General features: G+C 33.5%; 1 protein-coding gene across 2 annotated transcripts in view; it reads left to right on the plus strand.

Annotated features, from left to right (window-relative positions):
• The window catches only part of LOC150110201 (neuroguidin), a 176,128-nt gene that overhangs the window by 20,175 nt on the left and 138,427 nt on the right, over nucleotides 1-17,526 (plus strand). For both annotated transcript variants that reach the window (XM_090392175.1, XM_090392167.1), the window contains exon 3: nucleotides 11,330-11,467. In XM_090392175.1, the coding sequence (XP_090248301.1) occupies nucleotides 11,330-11,467 (138 nt within the window). The remainder of the gene's footprint in view (nucleotides 1-11,329; nucleotides 11,468-17,526) is intronic.

Genomic DNA, 17,526 nt, shown 5'->3' on the forward strand with positions numbered 1-17,526 from the left:
GATTAAAGTATTGGTTAAAGTTTGTAAAAGGCAAAATTCAGGTATGGATGGAGAGGAATATGACACTTAGTGGTGGAAGAGTAAAATTCTGTGAAGGGTAGATCTTGCCTTAGCTATTTCCATACTTTTATAATCATCACATCAAATTCCTGATATGTACCCTCAATTATTGTACAGAATACAATGATAGTACAATATGAAAAGCTGACATTATTATTAACTTCCTGAAAGAATTAACTGAAGAGAAGAGATGTTCTCAGACTTAAGTCTGTTATCTCCCAGTCCTTCAGTATTATCAGTTGCTATATTATGGTTTTCTAAGGCACTTCTAATTTTCTATCTAAATATGGGTCTCTTCCAGCCATTGTAGTATGAAACTGATTTTGCTAACCTTTCCTCTCCCATTCTTTTTCAGTGATTATACTACATGGGATTAGCTCTGCTCAAGCAGTCCTGAATATTGACAATGTCATGTCAGGTTTCTTCCTCATATCATTTTTAATATGATTCTACCTCTGATGATATCTATTCTGTGGTCAGATGCTTAATTTCTTACCCAGCTCTCAGATTTATAAGTTAAAATTGGTTTAAACACTCTTGTTTACAGCTAGTTTAGTGCTTTCGCTATTATTAGAAATAAATATTCACAAGAATAAAAAATAATTTTATTTATGCAAATATTTCAGCCTGAAATTAAGAAGCCATCATCAGTGCATAATCGTGAGCACAAGGTGAAGCTAGAACAAAGAAATATTATTCAAAGAAATAAGATAAAAAAAGAACAAGGAATAAGATAAGATTATGGTTCAAACTAAAATTAAAATCATTTAACTTTAAAGAATAAGATAACAACATTAGCTAAATAAGATAATTTTGGATGACTTGACATTAAAAAAAAAAAGTCATGAGGGAGCATGCTATTACTTGCCACTTATGTATATTAGGCTCTCCCAAATCTTGGTAATGGATAGACAGTTATTCTGATTAAAATTTCGACAGTGTAGGATCACTTCAGCACTCTCACACATAAACCAGCATCACTGTAAAAGGTGGGTATTGGACCAACTATCGAATACTGCTTTCACATTTGGAGTGGGGCTCTTATAAGCTCCCTCAAAATGCTTGACTCGATACAGAGGAAAGCAATTAGATTGATAAATGACCCATCTGTTAGCAATTCTCTTCCCCCCCCCTATTTTCACACAGATGTTTAGTTTCTGCAATTTGTGTATTCTATAAATATTTCCAAGGCAAATGTTCATTGGAAATAGCATCAATAATTCTCCCACTCAGTACTAAACCCATTGGAATATGCACAGCTGCTGCTGCCCAAAATCCTTTCACAATACACCTTGAAACTCACAGAACAAGTTTCTTTTCCTCTTCCTTCATCCCTGCTATTGCAGTCTTCCCTCCTGATGTATTTCCCAAGGAATACAATATACAGGCTTTTAAATCACATGTAAACAAGTTTCTCCTTTCCCAACCCACTACCCATATACAGTACTAATGTACTATAGGTTGATCAAACCATGTGTATGGGCTCAACATAAAAAAAAAAAAAAAAAAAATTGGACCAGAGGATATTATGGTTACTCTCCTCTCCATGTTGTGCCAAGCCAGATTTTTCAGGTTTATTGTAGTTAATATTGACCAGATTACTGGAATCCTGTATCAATTATTATTGATACAGGATTCTATTCATTTTATTCAGAAGTAAAATGAATAGAAACCTAAAGAAAAGACTAATAAAATGTTATGTGTGGAGTGTTGTCCTCTATGCAGCTGAAACTTGGACATTGAAGAAAGAAGAAATTAAGATTTTGGAAAGCTTTGAGATGTGGATTTGGAGAAGGATGGAAAAAATCAAATGAACAGCAGGTTTATTGTAGTTAATATTGACCAGATTACTGAAATCCTGTATCAATTATGGAATGAAAATTAACGTCCAAAAAACAAAGGTAATGAAAATAACAAGGAAAGAGGCAAATATGGATATCAGAATAAATGGGGAAAAATTGAATCAAGTAAAGACATTTAAATATCTAGGAAGTGTTATTAGCAGTGATGGAAGATGTAAAAGTGACATAAAAGCAAGAATAGCGATGGGAAGAGATGCCTTTAATAGAAAATGGAATTTATTCAGAAGTAAAATTAATAGAAACCTAAAGAAAAAACTAATAAAATGTCATGTGTGGAGTGTTGCCCTCTATGGCAGCTGAAACTTGGACATTGAAGAAAGAAGAAATTAAGATTTTGAAAAGTTTTGAGATGTGGATTTGGAGAAGGATGGAAAAAATCAAATGAACAGATAAAATAACTAATGAAGAGGTCTTAAAAAGAGTAGAAGAAGAAAGAAGTCTGTTAAGGAGGATAAAAAGAAGCAAGGGAAACTGGATCGCACATATTCTGAGAGGGAATGGAATCATCAGAGATGCCATGGAAGAAAAAATAGACAGAAAAAGATCCAGTGGAAGAGTAAGGAAAACAATGCTAGATGACATGTTCAATGGAGACAGGTACACAACCTTGAAAGAGAAGACTCAGAACAGAAGAGAGTGGAAGGAAAGTTTCTGTTACTAAAAGAAGAACCTGCTCAATTGCAGAATACTCAAGAAGAAGAAGAGTAGTTAATATTAGACTGGTGTGTCTTGTAGTTGTTTTTCAACTGAATATCCAGTTTGTCTCAAGTATGAATGGAGTCAATCACACCGAACCTGATAAACACCAGGGAGTGAGAGAAGGCCTGTTTATCTTTTGTGGATGGTAACCAGGAGGAATTTTTGCTGATAGAGAAAAACGTAGACACTAAATTGTATCTCTTCAGGATTTTTGCAGTTGACTCCAAGATGCCAGTGATCTATGTAATTGGGACTCACCATACAGGTTCAAGGTTTCTTAGGATAGATTTGTGTTTATGATGTATTTTAACTTCCTTGAGGTGAAACCATTCTGTAGTATGATGCTTTGGATGGTGTGCAGATCTTGTTTCAGATCCTCGCGAGTGGATCATTTGACATGTGCCCTATTGTACAAGGGTGGTGTTTTTGCACCACCCTTGTACAATGGAACTATCATACATTTCTTCCATTCCTGTGGTATCATTCCAGAGCTGAGACTCAATAATCCAGTAATAATATTCTTTTCCTCCTTAAACATGCCAGTTAGATTATAAATAGTTCACTTCTTATTGATGTAGTTGAAATATAGTTCACTGCACATTTAGTTATTTAAATATACCATTCAGGTATAAAGGTTTCCTGTAGTTGCCCTCGTAAATGCGTTAATACTGTAGTTGGACTAAGGTACAAAATATGTAAAAACAACTTCAGGCTTTCAATAAGGAGGATGTAGTTTTCACATTGGGTGATGAAATTCATCTCCCACCTAAAGCCATTCAGAAACATCTATGTAGCATTGGGATTCAAATCCCAACAAAATTAGCAATAGAAATGAATCTACTGCAAATCTTAGAACGCTTAAACTAAATCGAATAACTACTGTAACAGTTTAGTTCGAAAATCAGCAATAGAAAGAAAACTCTGAAAATAGATAGGAACATGCAAACCATATTGTCCATGGTAAACCTATGGAACAAGTAAAATATTCTAACTATTTAACCACAATTTTTGGTGAAGATAGTAAATTAAATATGGGAATAAATATAATAATCTATCGTTTATCCAACCATGGGAAGTGAATTTGCTGCTCTGATGATTGAAGTATCGGTTGGTTGATTGAAGAAGGATCATTGTTTTAAAAGGTCAGATAAATGGTAGATTATTGTAATAAAATAAGCAAGGATGATATGATAGGAAGGTAATTGAATAAAATTTATATGGAAATAAGAGAAATGAACAAAAACATCTAATTAGCTTATGGATCTGCGAGTTGAGTTAGAAATAAAGGAGTATAACAATGACTGAAGAACAGATGTGAGAGTTCTGAAAAAAATTAGGTGAATGAACAGTGACATTAATTGCTCAACCATATGAAAGATTCATGTATCAGAAAGGAACATGTAAGCGGAGTTAATTTAGTTTAGGTATAGTTACTTAAACATAGACTTACCATAAATTTTTTTTATCAAACCGGGACATTTTTGAGAGTTTGCTCAAAACAGAAAGTAACACCTTCTACACTAAGTACTTCTGATTCAAAAGGCTAAATAATGGAGTGGTTAACAAAAAACAACATTTCGTAATAATAATTTTTAATCACTCTTAACTGAACATAACTTATTATTAAAAAGTTGTTAATATTTATCACTAGCGTGAACTTTCTTTAAAAATTCTTTGTTATTTTTAATTGTGTCTAAAAATTCACTACAATTTAGTTCACTATTAAGTTTGCAGCACAATACAGATTTTACTGTTGATTCAGCCATTCTACCTCTTTCTTCAGACCATATGTTATTCATTATTGAGAATATCTTTTCAACAGGTGAAGACATGCCTGGCAGGCTGAAAATGTATTCTATAATTTGGACAAGATTGGGCAATGAAATGTTCTTTTCTTTGAAACGACTGAATAGTTATATCCATTTTTCTTCGCAACTTGTATTTTTCAAAATGTCATACTTTGCCGACCAAAAAGCTTTTGCAATCACCACTTCATCAAACAGTTCATTCATGTTTATTGCATTATTTGCAAGAGTTTCATTAATTTTTTCACCTGAAGTTTCAATTTCCGACCAATTTAATTCATTGTTGTTTATCCAAGTAAAAGATTCTGCTCCACCAAAACTGTTTTCCCAAAGCTCAATGTAAGAAAGACATTGGTCATAAAATTTTGTAAACTCTTGTAGTATTGTATTAATATTAATACTTCCATTATTTTCCAGTATTCTAAAAATCTTTTTTGCTTCTTGAGGTATAATTTTATTATCACACCTTTCCTCAAGATTTGTTTTTAATTTTCTATGTTCAATGACAATATCTGTTGCCCTCGTTTTTGTACTTTCCATAATCAAGATAGATTTGTTAAACAATTTGAGTTGCCCATGCACAAACCACAAATACATTTCACCACAATCATTATCAAAGAACTGTTTTATCATCACCAGACATTATTCTTGTGAAATAAAATATGATTTCAGTCCCTCATAGATTTCAAGTATTCTGTCAATAGCTGGAAGTAGCGAAAGAAAATGGGTGTTGCCATGTTGAAGAACCTTTTTATACTCTACATCTACAAATTCACAGAACGCTTTTAGTTGAGTGACTCGAACCGTATAAATGTGGAAATATTTATAAATTTTGACTACTAAAGCTTCTATTTCAATAGGTAGAATTAACTGCAGTTTGAAGACAGTTGTGAACGATGTGAGCACCGCAACCAGTGCCCACAATATTTCTTCCTAGTTCCTTCTTCAATCAACTGTAAATATTGTTTTCTCCTCTCCGTTTTACAGTTATCTCCACAAAATCCAATAATTTTTTTTGTTATGAGTTTTCATAACTGACATTAAATGGTTTGTCAGTATTTCTGCAGTTTCACTGGGAACTGATTGAAAGTCTAAAAGTTTAACTTTTACTCCATAATCTGATGCAAAATACAGCACAACACATGGCACAGTTTTAATTTCTTTCCTGTTGGAAGAATCAATTGATATCGTCACAAAATTTGTTTTGTTTAAATCTTCACAAAGTTGCTGAAACAACAGTTGCTCAATCACATTAACAATGACAGCTTCACATTTTGTTCTTCCCAGTCTAAACTTTGTTTCAAAAAACTTTGATATCAATTTAGATGAACAATCAGCAGACTTAAAGCTGAGATTGTGAATAGCAACACAAAATGCAAAAGTTGCTTCTTTAGCAGCTATTAAAAATTCTTTGTCACTTGGATCGGCACCTTTAAAATATGACAATATCTTTGAGGAAGTTCCTGCTGCTGCTAGACTAGCCTTATGTTTTGCACATGTCAAGTGATTTTTTATGCCCGAACGCCCACCATGAGCCACAGAAAATTCTGAAGAGCACTGTTCACATTTTACTTTGTCAATATGACCACAAACTTTTTTCAAAAATGGATAATCCATTTTTAATTCATCCATAAACACACAGTTTCTTTTTGGTATTTTGGGGTTAAATTAATTTAATGAAGTAAAAAAAATCACAAACAATATGCTGAAAAGAAACACCGACTCGCAATCTAAACTCAACTAAGATTGTGCATGCTCAACAATGACTTGCAATGCAGTGTATAGGCCAGAGTCAAAGTGGGGTATTCGTGTTACCTAATCGCCATTTTCCGAGGCTGCTTTTTGTGCTGCGTATATATTCTGCACTTTTAAATTTTTACCAAATAACCGGGACAAAATGACAAACTGGCCAGGACGCTGGGACCATACCTTCAAACCAGGACGTATGGTAAGTCTACTTAATCAGAATGGGAGAGGAAAGATTAACAAAACAGATGTTCGATGCAAGAATGGCAGGTAAGACTTGGAGGAAATCCAAGATCTAAGAAGGTTAATGCAACTAGCAGTATCTTAAGAGATTATTAAAGTTTACAGCTTGATAGTATTGAGCACCTGACAACTAATAGATTAATGCAGAGGAAAATTTTCGGTAGGAAGCTAGTAATAATAAACTTAATTATGTTGGACAATCATAGTATCAGTGGTATATATAACTTCCAATAAGCAGACACACAGAGCCTTAATGTGCTATAGATTTTGCCATTTCCATACCTTGAAGACACATATCAAGAAATGATAATGACAAACCTAAGTCCATATCACACTTAAATTTAGATTAATAAAAAAGAATTGTTCTTCCTTTCAGAGAGAGAGAGATCATCTTCCCTTTAATGTTATTCTCAGTGGTCTGTCATAGCCAAGTAACTTTTAGCTCTTCAGAAACCTAACTAAGGCTGCTCTGATAGTGTGGTTAATCCCATCAGAAAAAAAAAAGATTAACACTGTAATACAAACAATTGACACTATGCTATGTGCATTACTTGTGTGTGTTCTCTGGCCAGTTTGTCTTGTGAGGAAAAAAAATCAGAGTTTTTGGGAAGAATAACCCTTTCTGCCTTAGTGACTAGCTGATGAGGGAGGGAGAAAATGAAATTTATTTTCTGAAAGCAAGAAAACAGTAATTGCATTAAATTTACACACACACACACACACACACACACACACACACACACACACACACACACACACACACACACACACACACACACACATTGTAAGTACACTCGTGATTTATCATATAAAAAAAATCAGGAACAACATATTGCTATAGAAATAGGCTGTGGGTGCTTTATTCGACTGAGATGACATCAGATGTTAATGAACTCCTCAATAGGTAACGCTTGTTATGAGTATCTTGATTAAAAGATGATGATAAATGCTGTAAAAGAATATTTAAAAGTTATATGGCATTTTCAAAGCAGATGCTGGCTTAGTTGCCCAAATATACAGCACTCTTCAACCAACCAGCATGTTGGTTGGAGAGTACAGATCCATTTCGTGAAAGTTTTAGGTGCTTGGTTTTTCATTAACTAGTGTAAAACCACCATCCTACATATTGGAGTCATAAGGTGGCTTAAAAAAACGTACAATGTTCTTTAAAGCAGGGGGTACTGGCTTAACACTGCCCACCCACAATATTAAGTATAGAATAGGTTTACAAGCTTTTTCTAAGAGGGATGGACTTAATAAAAAAGTTTTATGCTGTTAAATTAATCATTCAATTTATAGATACTTCTGTTTGTATGAAGAATGTCCAAAGCTACATGTACATTGTTTTTAGAAACTTTTTCATAATTGTTAAGTCCACCAGCACAATGATGGCCATTGAAATCAATTTTCAAAAATTATTTTCTTGTGAATTTAACTGATCAAATATTTTAGATGAAGAAGATAATGATATGTCATTAATACAAATAATGACAAATGAAAGTTTGCATTATGAAATAGAAAGGATTCCATGTGGCATAAACTAGTACTTGGGCTACACTTGTATGTGCTGATTCATTAATTTATTCATATAATTTCGCAAGAAGTAATTGTCAAAAATTTATTTGAATCGTTGACTGCCATTTTTTAAGAATTTGATAATTATACAGTAACTTTCTATAAGAAAATGCTCATTTTTTTTGTTGTTACCATAGCAGCATTGTAACATTGACCATAACAGAACAGTAACGAAAACTTAAGCAATTTTAAGCCAAATAATTGCTTATTAATAGTTTGAGTTTGAATTGTTTGGTTATTTATAATAGTAAAGTTAATTTATATTAACTTTACTATTATAAATAGTAAAAGATATTAATTATCAGGAAATTTATTATCATATACATACACACTGTAAGTACAGTGTATATGTGTTTGGATAAAATATCAACATTATGGTAAAAATTAAAAAAAAAAATTAAACGTGAAAACATATTATTTATTATCGATAAAATTATACAGTTTGGTATAATTCAAATTTACTCAAAAATAAAATATATTCTTCTTGTTTTGTTTTTCTTGTTTTTATCGATAATAAACAAAAATATTGTTTATTATCAATAAAATTACAGTTTAGTATAATTCAAAATTACTTAAAAATTATATATGTAGAAAGTATTTTACCTTGGGTATAATAAATGTTAAAAATACCAAGCTATTTTAAACCTGGTTTTACTCCATTTCCCAAGTAAGCAAACAGACAAACAAGTCAAGTTTGCGCCTGCACGTATTGGAAGTCTAGCTGACCCTCAAAGTAGTGCAAGACCAAGGCAACTCTTGGTAAAAGTAGAATAAGCTCTGATCACTAATCTTAATATTTACCCTTAATGGAAAGCACATCTCCTGGAGGAGATGTATGATGTTTTGTATTAAAGGCGGGGGGCCACTTCCCAGACCGGTTTCGACCTTTATTGAGGTCTCTTCAGTGGGAGCCAGGCTAGAAATATCAAGATTTAGTAATACAGAGCTTATAAGTATTTTACCAGAACAAGTTACCATAAGGTGTTTTAACCTTATTAAATAAAAATCTCAGGAGGAGATATAAATGTAGAAAGTATTTTACCTTGGGTATAATAAATGTTAAAAATACCAAGCTATTTTAAACCTGGTTTTACTCCATTTCCCAAGTAAGCAAACAGACAAACAAGTCAAGTTTGCACCTGCACGTATTGGAAGTCTAGCTGACCCTCAAAGTAGTGCAAGACCAAGGCAACTCTTGGTAAAAGTAGCTAAGCTCTGATCACTAATCTTAATATTTACCTTTAATGCAAAGCACATCTCCTGGAGGAGATGTATGATGTTTTGTATTAAAGGCAAGGGTATTTTTAACATACTTAAAAATTACTATAACAAATGTTATGTCTTGAAATTGTAATGTCCAAATATTTAAAGAGACGGATTAAACACGATAAGCACTACGAACACTCTACTAGCTCAAACTGCATATAAACAACAGTGGAACTGTGCGACAGACAGTGGTGCATTATGCTAATAGCTCGCATCTCACTATGACATGCATATGCTTGCACACATAGCAATATGACACTGTGGAAAACAGTGCCATTAGCATCCTTCGCCCTCCTAATTTCTTCAAGATGGATTATTATTATTATTTTTTTTACAAAATAAGAGAATTGTGTAGAATTGTTGATGATAAAATTAAATATTACAAGCAAATATAAATAAATTAATAAATATATTTATATATCGAGAAAAATTGGGGGTGCTGCAGTTCCACAGTGCCTATGCACGAGCCGCCCCTGATCAGATCGGTAGGGACATGAAGCTGGTGATATGGATAAGAGATTGATTGATGGAGATATACTGGATAGTAGTCTGTCTATACAGGTGCACAGTCATATAGAGGCATGTTACCGGACTCTCTATTTGGGCTATACTATTTAATTTGTTTATTGATGATATAGGAAATGGTACTGAACTTACTAAGACCTACTACTACTAAAAGCTTTCAGTATCTTGGATCCTGTGTGACATCTGATAGTAGTACCCTCCCAGATGCCAGAACAACCATTAATGCTCCATGGCTGAAATGGCACCAGGTCACTGGAGTCGTGTGACAAGAAAATACCCTGCATCTCAAATCCAAGATCTATTGCAAGGTCATCCAACCAGTTGCACTTTATAGAGCAGAGATGCAGACTTGTAATAACCGAACAGCATGAACAGGCACTACATGTCATGGAGATGCAGATGCTTCGATGGACACTGGGATACACATGATTACGCCATATTACAAATGATGACATCCCCATCACAGAGAAGAAGAGGGAAGCATGCCTACGATGGTATGGGTATGTGGCCAAGGTGACAAGGAATCTGTTGCAGGATGGGCCCTTACACTTAGCTCAGATGGCCAACAACCTAATCTAAGGAATGGGAACAACCTAAAACGAAAAAGTGATGGGACAACCAAAAGAAGACATGCGGACCATGGGTGTCTGCCCTATTGAGTGGAGAACATCCTGACATGCAGAGATAAGAAGGTTATTATTCCACTTTATAAGGCTGGATTATTGTGCACAGATTTAGTGGCCTGGGTTTCTTGGAGATGTGGATGAGGTGGAGTGGATTCAGAGGAGAGTAACTAAGATGGTTGCTGGACTGTATGATGCTCCATATAAGGAGAGAGAGAGAGATTGAAGACTTGTGGGTTACAGAAACTATTTGATTGGCAGATAAGAAGAGAGATATGATAGAGTCATATCAAGTTGCTTAGGAGGATTTATAGGATTGATGTGGACAGAATTTTCAATACATGAATAATGTGAGGAAAACTAGAGGTCATCCATGGGAATTGATTAAGAGTGCAGTTAGTAAGGGAGTGAGGACCAGATTTTTTGCTTGGAGAGTGGCGAATGAGTGGAATAGATTGCTTGAGTCAGTTGTGTGCGCTTTGTCAATTGATTTCAAGACAGAATATGACAGATATTGTACAGGTATTGATCACTGTTAATTAATGTGTTTTATTTATTTGTTTTGAAGTGTGGACCTCCCATGATGAGTATGAACTCCATGAAGGTGCCTGTATAATAATAATAATAATAATGTTAAAAACCTCTAGAAACTTATTTGACATGTGTTGCCCACACATGGCACTGATGTGCTATTGATTTTGTTGCCTCCTATATATGAGGCTACTATTAATATAGTTAATAGGTTTTAATCCATTGCTAGATTCCAACCTCAAAAATAATGACCAGTTTTGTAATGCCATAGAATACACAGTTTGTTGCTTCACAAAATGTTATTAGTTAATTGTGAATGATTTTTCAAAATTAAATTTTTCAATTTAAATTCTTTTTAGTTGTGAATATAATATATTTTATTGTATTTTATTAGGGAATTAGCTTTTTGGAAGTGAAAAACCAAATGATGTTAAGCTATCTTATCAATCTCACTTATGTAATTTTGAAAAAAGTATCATGCCAAAAATTAGAAGGTGATCCAGCAATTGACAGATTAGTTGAGATAAGAACAGTAAGTACGTTAAAACTGTGCGTTTAGGTGTTTCATTAGCTAACTTAATGTTTTCTTCTTTTTCCAGAGATGGTTACATCAGTGGTTTTCAGAAGGCAACTTTTTTTTTTTTTTTTTGTGAGGAGTGAATCCTTCCTGATTTATGCTGACATAGAGATCCATGCTTTACTGTGCAGGCAGTGACTATAACAGAACAGTAACGAAAACTTAAGCAATTTTAAGCCAAATAATTGCTTATTAATATTATGAGTTTGTTGAATTGTTTCGTTATTTATAATAGTAAAGTTCTTCCTCCTTTCCAGGCCTCTGTTCTGGACTCAATTCCATCTTTTCAAGGGTCTTCCTCTGCATCGAGTACCTTTTGGGTGGTAATTTAGAATTTGTTTAGGTATTCTGCTTCTATTCATTCTCAGTATGTGTTCTTTCCATTTTTCTCTATAGCAGATAACTGTTTCATTTAGGGAGGTTGTAATTCCAAGTTTTTTTCTGATTTCGCTACTTTTCATTTTGTCCATTATTGTGACTCCTTCAGTTCTGCACAGAAATTTCATTTCAGATGATTCAATTCTTCTTTCATCTGCTTTTTTTATTGTCCATATCTTACTGCCATAAAGTAAGGTGGGTTTAGCTACTGTATTGTAGATTCTTATTCATGTGTGTTTTTGTACATAACTGGGTTTGAAAATTTTATTTATAATGCCTGTTACTTTTAAAAAGTTTGATATTCTTTGGTTCTATATCAGCTTCATTTTCATATGACTAATAGTAAAGTAAATATAAATTAACTTCACTATTATAGGATTAACTACTCTATTCCTTTGGAATAGGGTGGTTAATCCTATGTCTGTATATTGCAGGTGTTGTTTTGAGAGATAAAACCTGAGTTTCCAGAAGAAAACCCTCCACCTATGTATGAGACTAGCTTACTCACTGTTTGATTGAAAATACCCAATAAAGGTTCCTAACAACATAGACAGAATTTGAATCTGGGTCTTTCCAACCAAAGGACTTGTCTAAACCAACTGAGCCATGGACGCTTGAAGAGCAAATAATATTTATTTATTTTTTTTAAATTAAATATTAACAGAATGCTTACTGTCAAAAAGTGCTCATTTGAAAATTTGTTTCACAAGTATGTGGTTAAGTCTTTGAAAAAAAAAAAAAAATATAGATAACGATACTTTTCCAATGGACTCCTATGGACTTCTTCTTGTCTGGGTTGATGTGTGGGAAGGTGACTGATGATTTTTTGAGTTGTTTTAAGATTATATCCATTTAGTATAGCTGTATTTTTGATTATTTCTAGTTCTTGGTTTAGAGAATCTTCAGAGGAGCAGAATTTGTGTGCTCTGGAAACTAATGATTTAATGATGCCAAATTTCTGATATGGATGATGAGCAGAAGAATTGTGAATGTAGTGACCTGAAAATGTAGGCTTGCGATAGACAGACGTGGCGATGGAACCGTCTTCTTTGAATGTGTAAATTCAGAAAGAAGATACCCTGTGTTGATTCTTTTTCTAGCATAAAGTTGATGAGAGGGTGAAGAAGGGTTATTTTATCTAGAAACAGTTGTAATTCCTGTTCGGGGTGATCCCAGACTGCAAATACGTCGTCGACATATCGTAACCAAATTTTTGGTTTGGGTTCAAAAGTGAATATTTTTTCTTCAAGGTGTTCTAGAAACAGGTTTGCTAAGTTTGGTGATAAAGGAGATCCCATTGCTGTTCCTTCTTCTTTTTGCTTGTAAGTTTGACCTTTCCAGGTGAACTAACCGGATGTAATAACAAATTTGAATAATTCAACTATATTAGAAGGAAATTTTTGAGTTAATAATTCTACTGTTTCTTTGTGGGGAATGTTCGTGAAGCGGGAGACGATGTCGAAGCTAATTAACAAATCAGTTTTTAACAGTTGAATGTCTTTTATTATTTTTGCATGAAACTCTGTGGAATTTTTGATCTAAGAGGCTGAGTGGCCTATGTGAGGACGGGGAAGGTTAGATAAGATTCTTGATAACTTGTAAGTTGGACTGCTAATAGAATCTATAATGGGTCTGAGAGGAACATTAATTTTGTGAAGCTTAGGTAAGCCATAAATTCTGGGAGGTCTAGCATGGTATGTCTTGAGTTTTTTAATTGTTTCTTCATCTAAGGAGGAGGTTTCATCAAGTAACGTGTTCAATTTCCTGAGTTGACATTTTGTAGGGTCATAATCCAGTTTGACGTAAGTATTACGATCTTGGAGTAATAAATTCATTTTTCGGTCATATGAATTGGTATCAAGAACCACAGTGGTATTTCCTTGTCAGCTCTGGTAATGATTATATTTTTATTATGTTTTAAGGATGTAAGAGCTTTCAATTCTGATGGTGGGATATTTAAGTCCGAAGGTTTGGCATTTAAAAAAAAAAATTATTATACTTCTTAACAAAGAATTGAGCTAACGTAGTTTGGTGGGCATTTTGTTTTCTTTTTTCATACAACCAACGGTATGGCCCTATTGCCTCTTCTGCTCTTCTACTGCTTCTCTACTTCATCAGGATCAGCCTCTAAGCATTGCTGCTTAAAAACTTCGATTGTACGAAAAATATTTTCAAATTGTTTCTGTGAAATCTCTTTTGGCTGACTATCAGTGGTTAAATTTTCTTTATATTCTTCTGGGTCTTCCAGCTGTGTATCTAAATTTAGCAGGTCGGAATCACTCAATTCTTCAGAATGAGATTTAATTAACTCTTGAATGTTATCATTGAAGGAGGAGAAAGAAATGAAGGACATACGAATTGGTCGCCAACACGTAAATCGCATGCTTTATAGATAAAATTTCCCAACTGTTATACAAGCAAAATAGTTACCACTAAAAACTACACTGATCATAAAAGATAAGTTAATTTTCCGACGTGTAATAATAAACAACTCATTCCAGAAGACGGATTATTACCCTATTATCGGAACGGATTATCTTTTTTGTGACATGCGCAGAAGTGTCGATGGGTCTTGAATCTGTGGGTGTACTATAGCAGACGACATAAATTTAGGTGGTAAAAATTTGGAACATAGTGGACATAGTGTACATGAAAGCAGTGTAGTATGCTATTAAAAATAACTTCATAAAATGTTTTAAATCGGTAACTAAATGATTTCATTATGGTGAGTTAATTTTTAAAATAGTTACCATAAAAATGTATAGATAGAAAATTTTTAAAATCTGTAACATTTATTTTTAAGATGAATCTAGGTGCACTAATCGAATTTGGGTATCGAAAAAAAATTACGTACTAATCGAAAACGCACTATTTGGGGGGTCGCACTAATCGAGGGATTACTGTACTAACTTCTGATAAAACATGGTCAGAGAAGTTAAAGATTACTTTATTATCTGGTAGATTAGGCCTTGACTTATAACTGTTTTCATAAAGAGCGTTGAATTTTTCAATTGGACTTTTTTTGCTGATAGAAAAGGCCTTGTTAAAAGTTTTGGTATATGTCTTCATATATTTGATAGCATGTCACATCTACTTTGCTTAATTCCAATCTAACATGTTGTATTCTCTCACGTAAAAGCACCAAGGATGTTTTGAAATATACTTGTTTAGCCCTTCTTGAGTGGAACTGTTCTTTCATAATTAGAAGCTTAGGAATGATGATGTAGTTCCTGCATCTTTTTAAGAAAGTAAGGTGGTTAATAAGTCTAGCTTTTTTACATTTAAGTTGCTCAAATCTGCATACCTGATGCCTCATTTGAGGCATCAGGTACGTGTGGAAAAACACAGAAAAAGATCCTTTTGATTTTCTGACCAAGATTAACTCCTTCCATCACAAAATAAAGTTCATCTTGGAACTTGAGAAGGACAAACTATTGTCCCTGGATACCTTAATTAAAAAAGATATGGACGGACATATCAGCTTTGCAGTCTATCGCAAACCAACCAATACAGGTCAATATTTGCATTTCACATGTTCGCACCACATTTCTCAAAAACTGAGCATCGTACACAGCTCAAAAATAGGGCCAGTCGTATCATGACAGAAGAAAAAGATCTCAAAGATGAATTATCCCATATATCAAAAACCCTGATAGACAGTGGTTATCCAAAAAAACTAATTCATAAGATACTTTTCTGTGACCCCCCACAACAACAATCTGAGGAAACACGTTACAAATCTACCATTGCCATTCCTTGTGCTGGGACAGTTTCTAAAAAGATTGCTTCACTCCTCAGGCCACATGAAATACGAGTGACTTTTAAACCTTGAAAGACTATCTGCCACTTTTTAAGATCTCCGAAAGACAGTTATGCATTCTTCAAATATGCCAGTGTCTATAACATCCCCTGTTTATGTGGGTTAAATTATTGGTCAGACCTCAAGAAGTTTGGAAATAAGAAAAAGAGAACACGTCAGAGATGTAAACAACAACAGAGAAGACAACTCTGGGTTAGCCTTTCATTTCTCGAGGACAAACCATACCATCCAATGGGACAAAAGCTCCATGCTCTATTTAGAAGATTTCCGCTCCCGAAACATAAAAGAAGCTATAGCAGTCATCCGTTCTAAACGCAACTCAATAGAAATCAAGGTTTAATTCTAGTTGATATTTGGAAGACCCTCATAAGATCATTAAGCACGCCTGAGTTAAATTTCGCTGCTAATTACAGAATGTTCCTGTATAACAATAGTTGATATCATACATGCTCCTTGCATTTGATGTACGCATGCTTCTGTATTTGTAAAAAATACAATTGTAGTCAGTTCATTAAAACAAACAGTTTAAGTTGTTTTGTATCTCTTTTATACACCCTGACAAAGCCAGACAGCTGAGTTGGCAAAACTTGTTGGTGTTCTTTTACTTAGCATCAATTATTAAAATTCTTTGGCCAATATACAACCCAGTTTATGTTAATTTCTTGCATTCATTAGATGGTCGAAAATAATATAGAATTGTCTACTGCCTTATACAAACATTTTTATATTAAAATTATTCTTTGATATTGACTATGGTTAAAAGGAAGAGTGAAATAGCAAATACCTTGAAAAGTTATCACTTTAGAGTAAAAAGTTGAATTAAGAGATATGAATGGAGTGATAACAAAGCAAAAATCACATATGATTTTTGGACAACTGAATGAGACAACAATATGAACTATTTTGAAATGAGCCCAAATCTTGATCGCCATATGCAGGTCCGAATGATGTAGACAAAGCTATGAGCTGCTACCAGAAGAGGTGTACACACACAAAAAAAGCAAACAAGTCAGTGCAACATACCTTGTTCAAGTATATATAGAATATAATTTTCTTATAAACATATTTTATTATTTTTAAATCTTTTAAAAACATGTCATCATCCTTCATATTTGTACCACCAGTAAAAATGGTAAAATCAAATATTTAAAAAAAAAAAAAAATAAAAATTAGTAAAGATTTTTAAAGCCCGTGGATGAATTACAATTTTTTTTTTTTTCATTGCTGTTATTGATTAACATATTTTCATGGGATATATTAACCATGTAAAGTGAAGAATTCTATATTTTAAAAATAACCTGAATGAGTCAGAGTGTATTCAGTTGGTTTCTGTTCATCTTTGTTGTTTCATTACTGAGTGCATGGTTGACACCCTTCAGTCCCACTATGCACAATATTAAGATAGCATTCTTGAGTACGCTATTAGATTACCCTTAGAAATCATTTTCAGGAACAGAACTGCTCAATGACTTATTTGGAATATTACACATCTCCAATTGGTTTTTGAGTTCTTATTCATCAATGTGAACTTTAAAGAATTGCAAACAGCCATGAATCAGTCAAACTGCCTGTAGATGCTTGTAGTATTTCATTTTCCATTGAAAAGTAGTCATAGCATTCATTCTATAATTATGTATATATTGAGCACCTCATTTTTCTAAATGGACATTATGTTGGTATTTCTTTTCTGAAAGCCATTTAAAGCATTTTAAACTCCATCCCTACTTCATTAAACAGTTTTGCATTCAGTTAATGATGGCCCAAGCAGACTTGATTTTGATGCCAAAATAGTTATTCTCTTTAGCTACGTGTGATA

This window comes from Typopeltis vanoorti, chromosome 1 (genome assembly GCF_054136105.1).
Source record: "Typopeltis vanoorti isolate ZY-2024b chromosome 1, IOZ_Tvanoo_1.0, whole genome shotgun sequence".
NCBI lineage: Eukaryota > Metazoa > Arthropoda > Arachnida > Uropygi > Thelyphonidae > Typopeltis > Typopeltis vanoorti.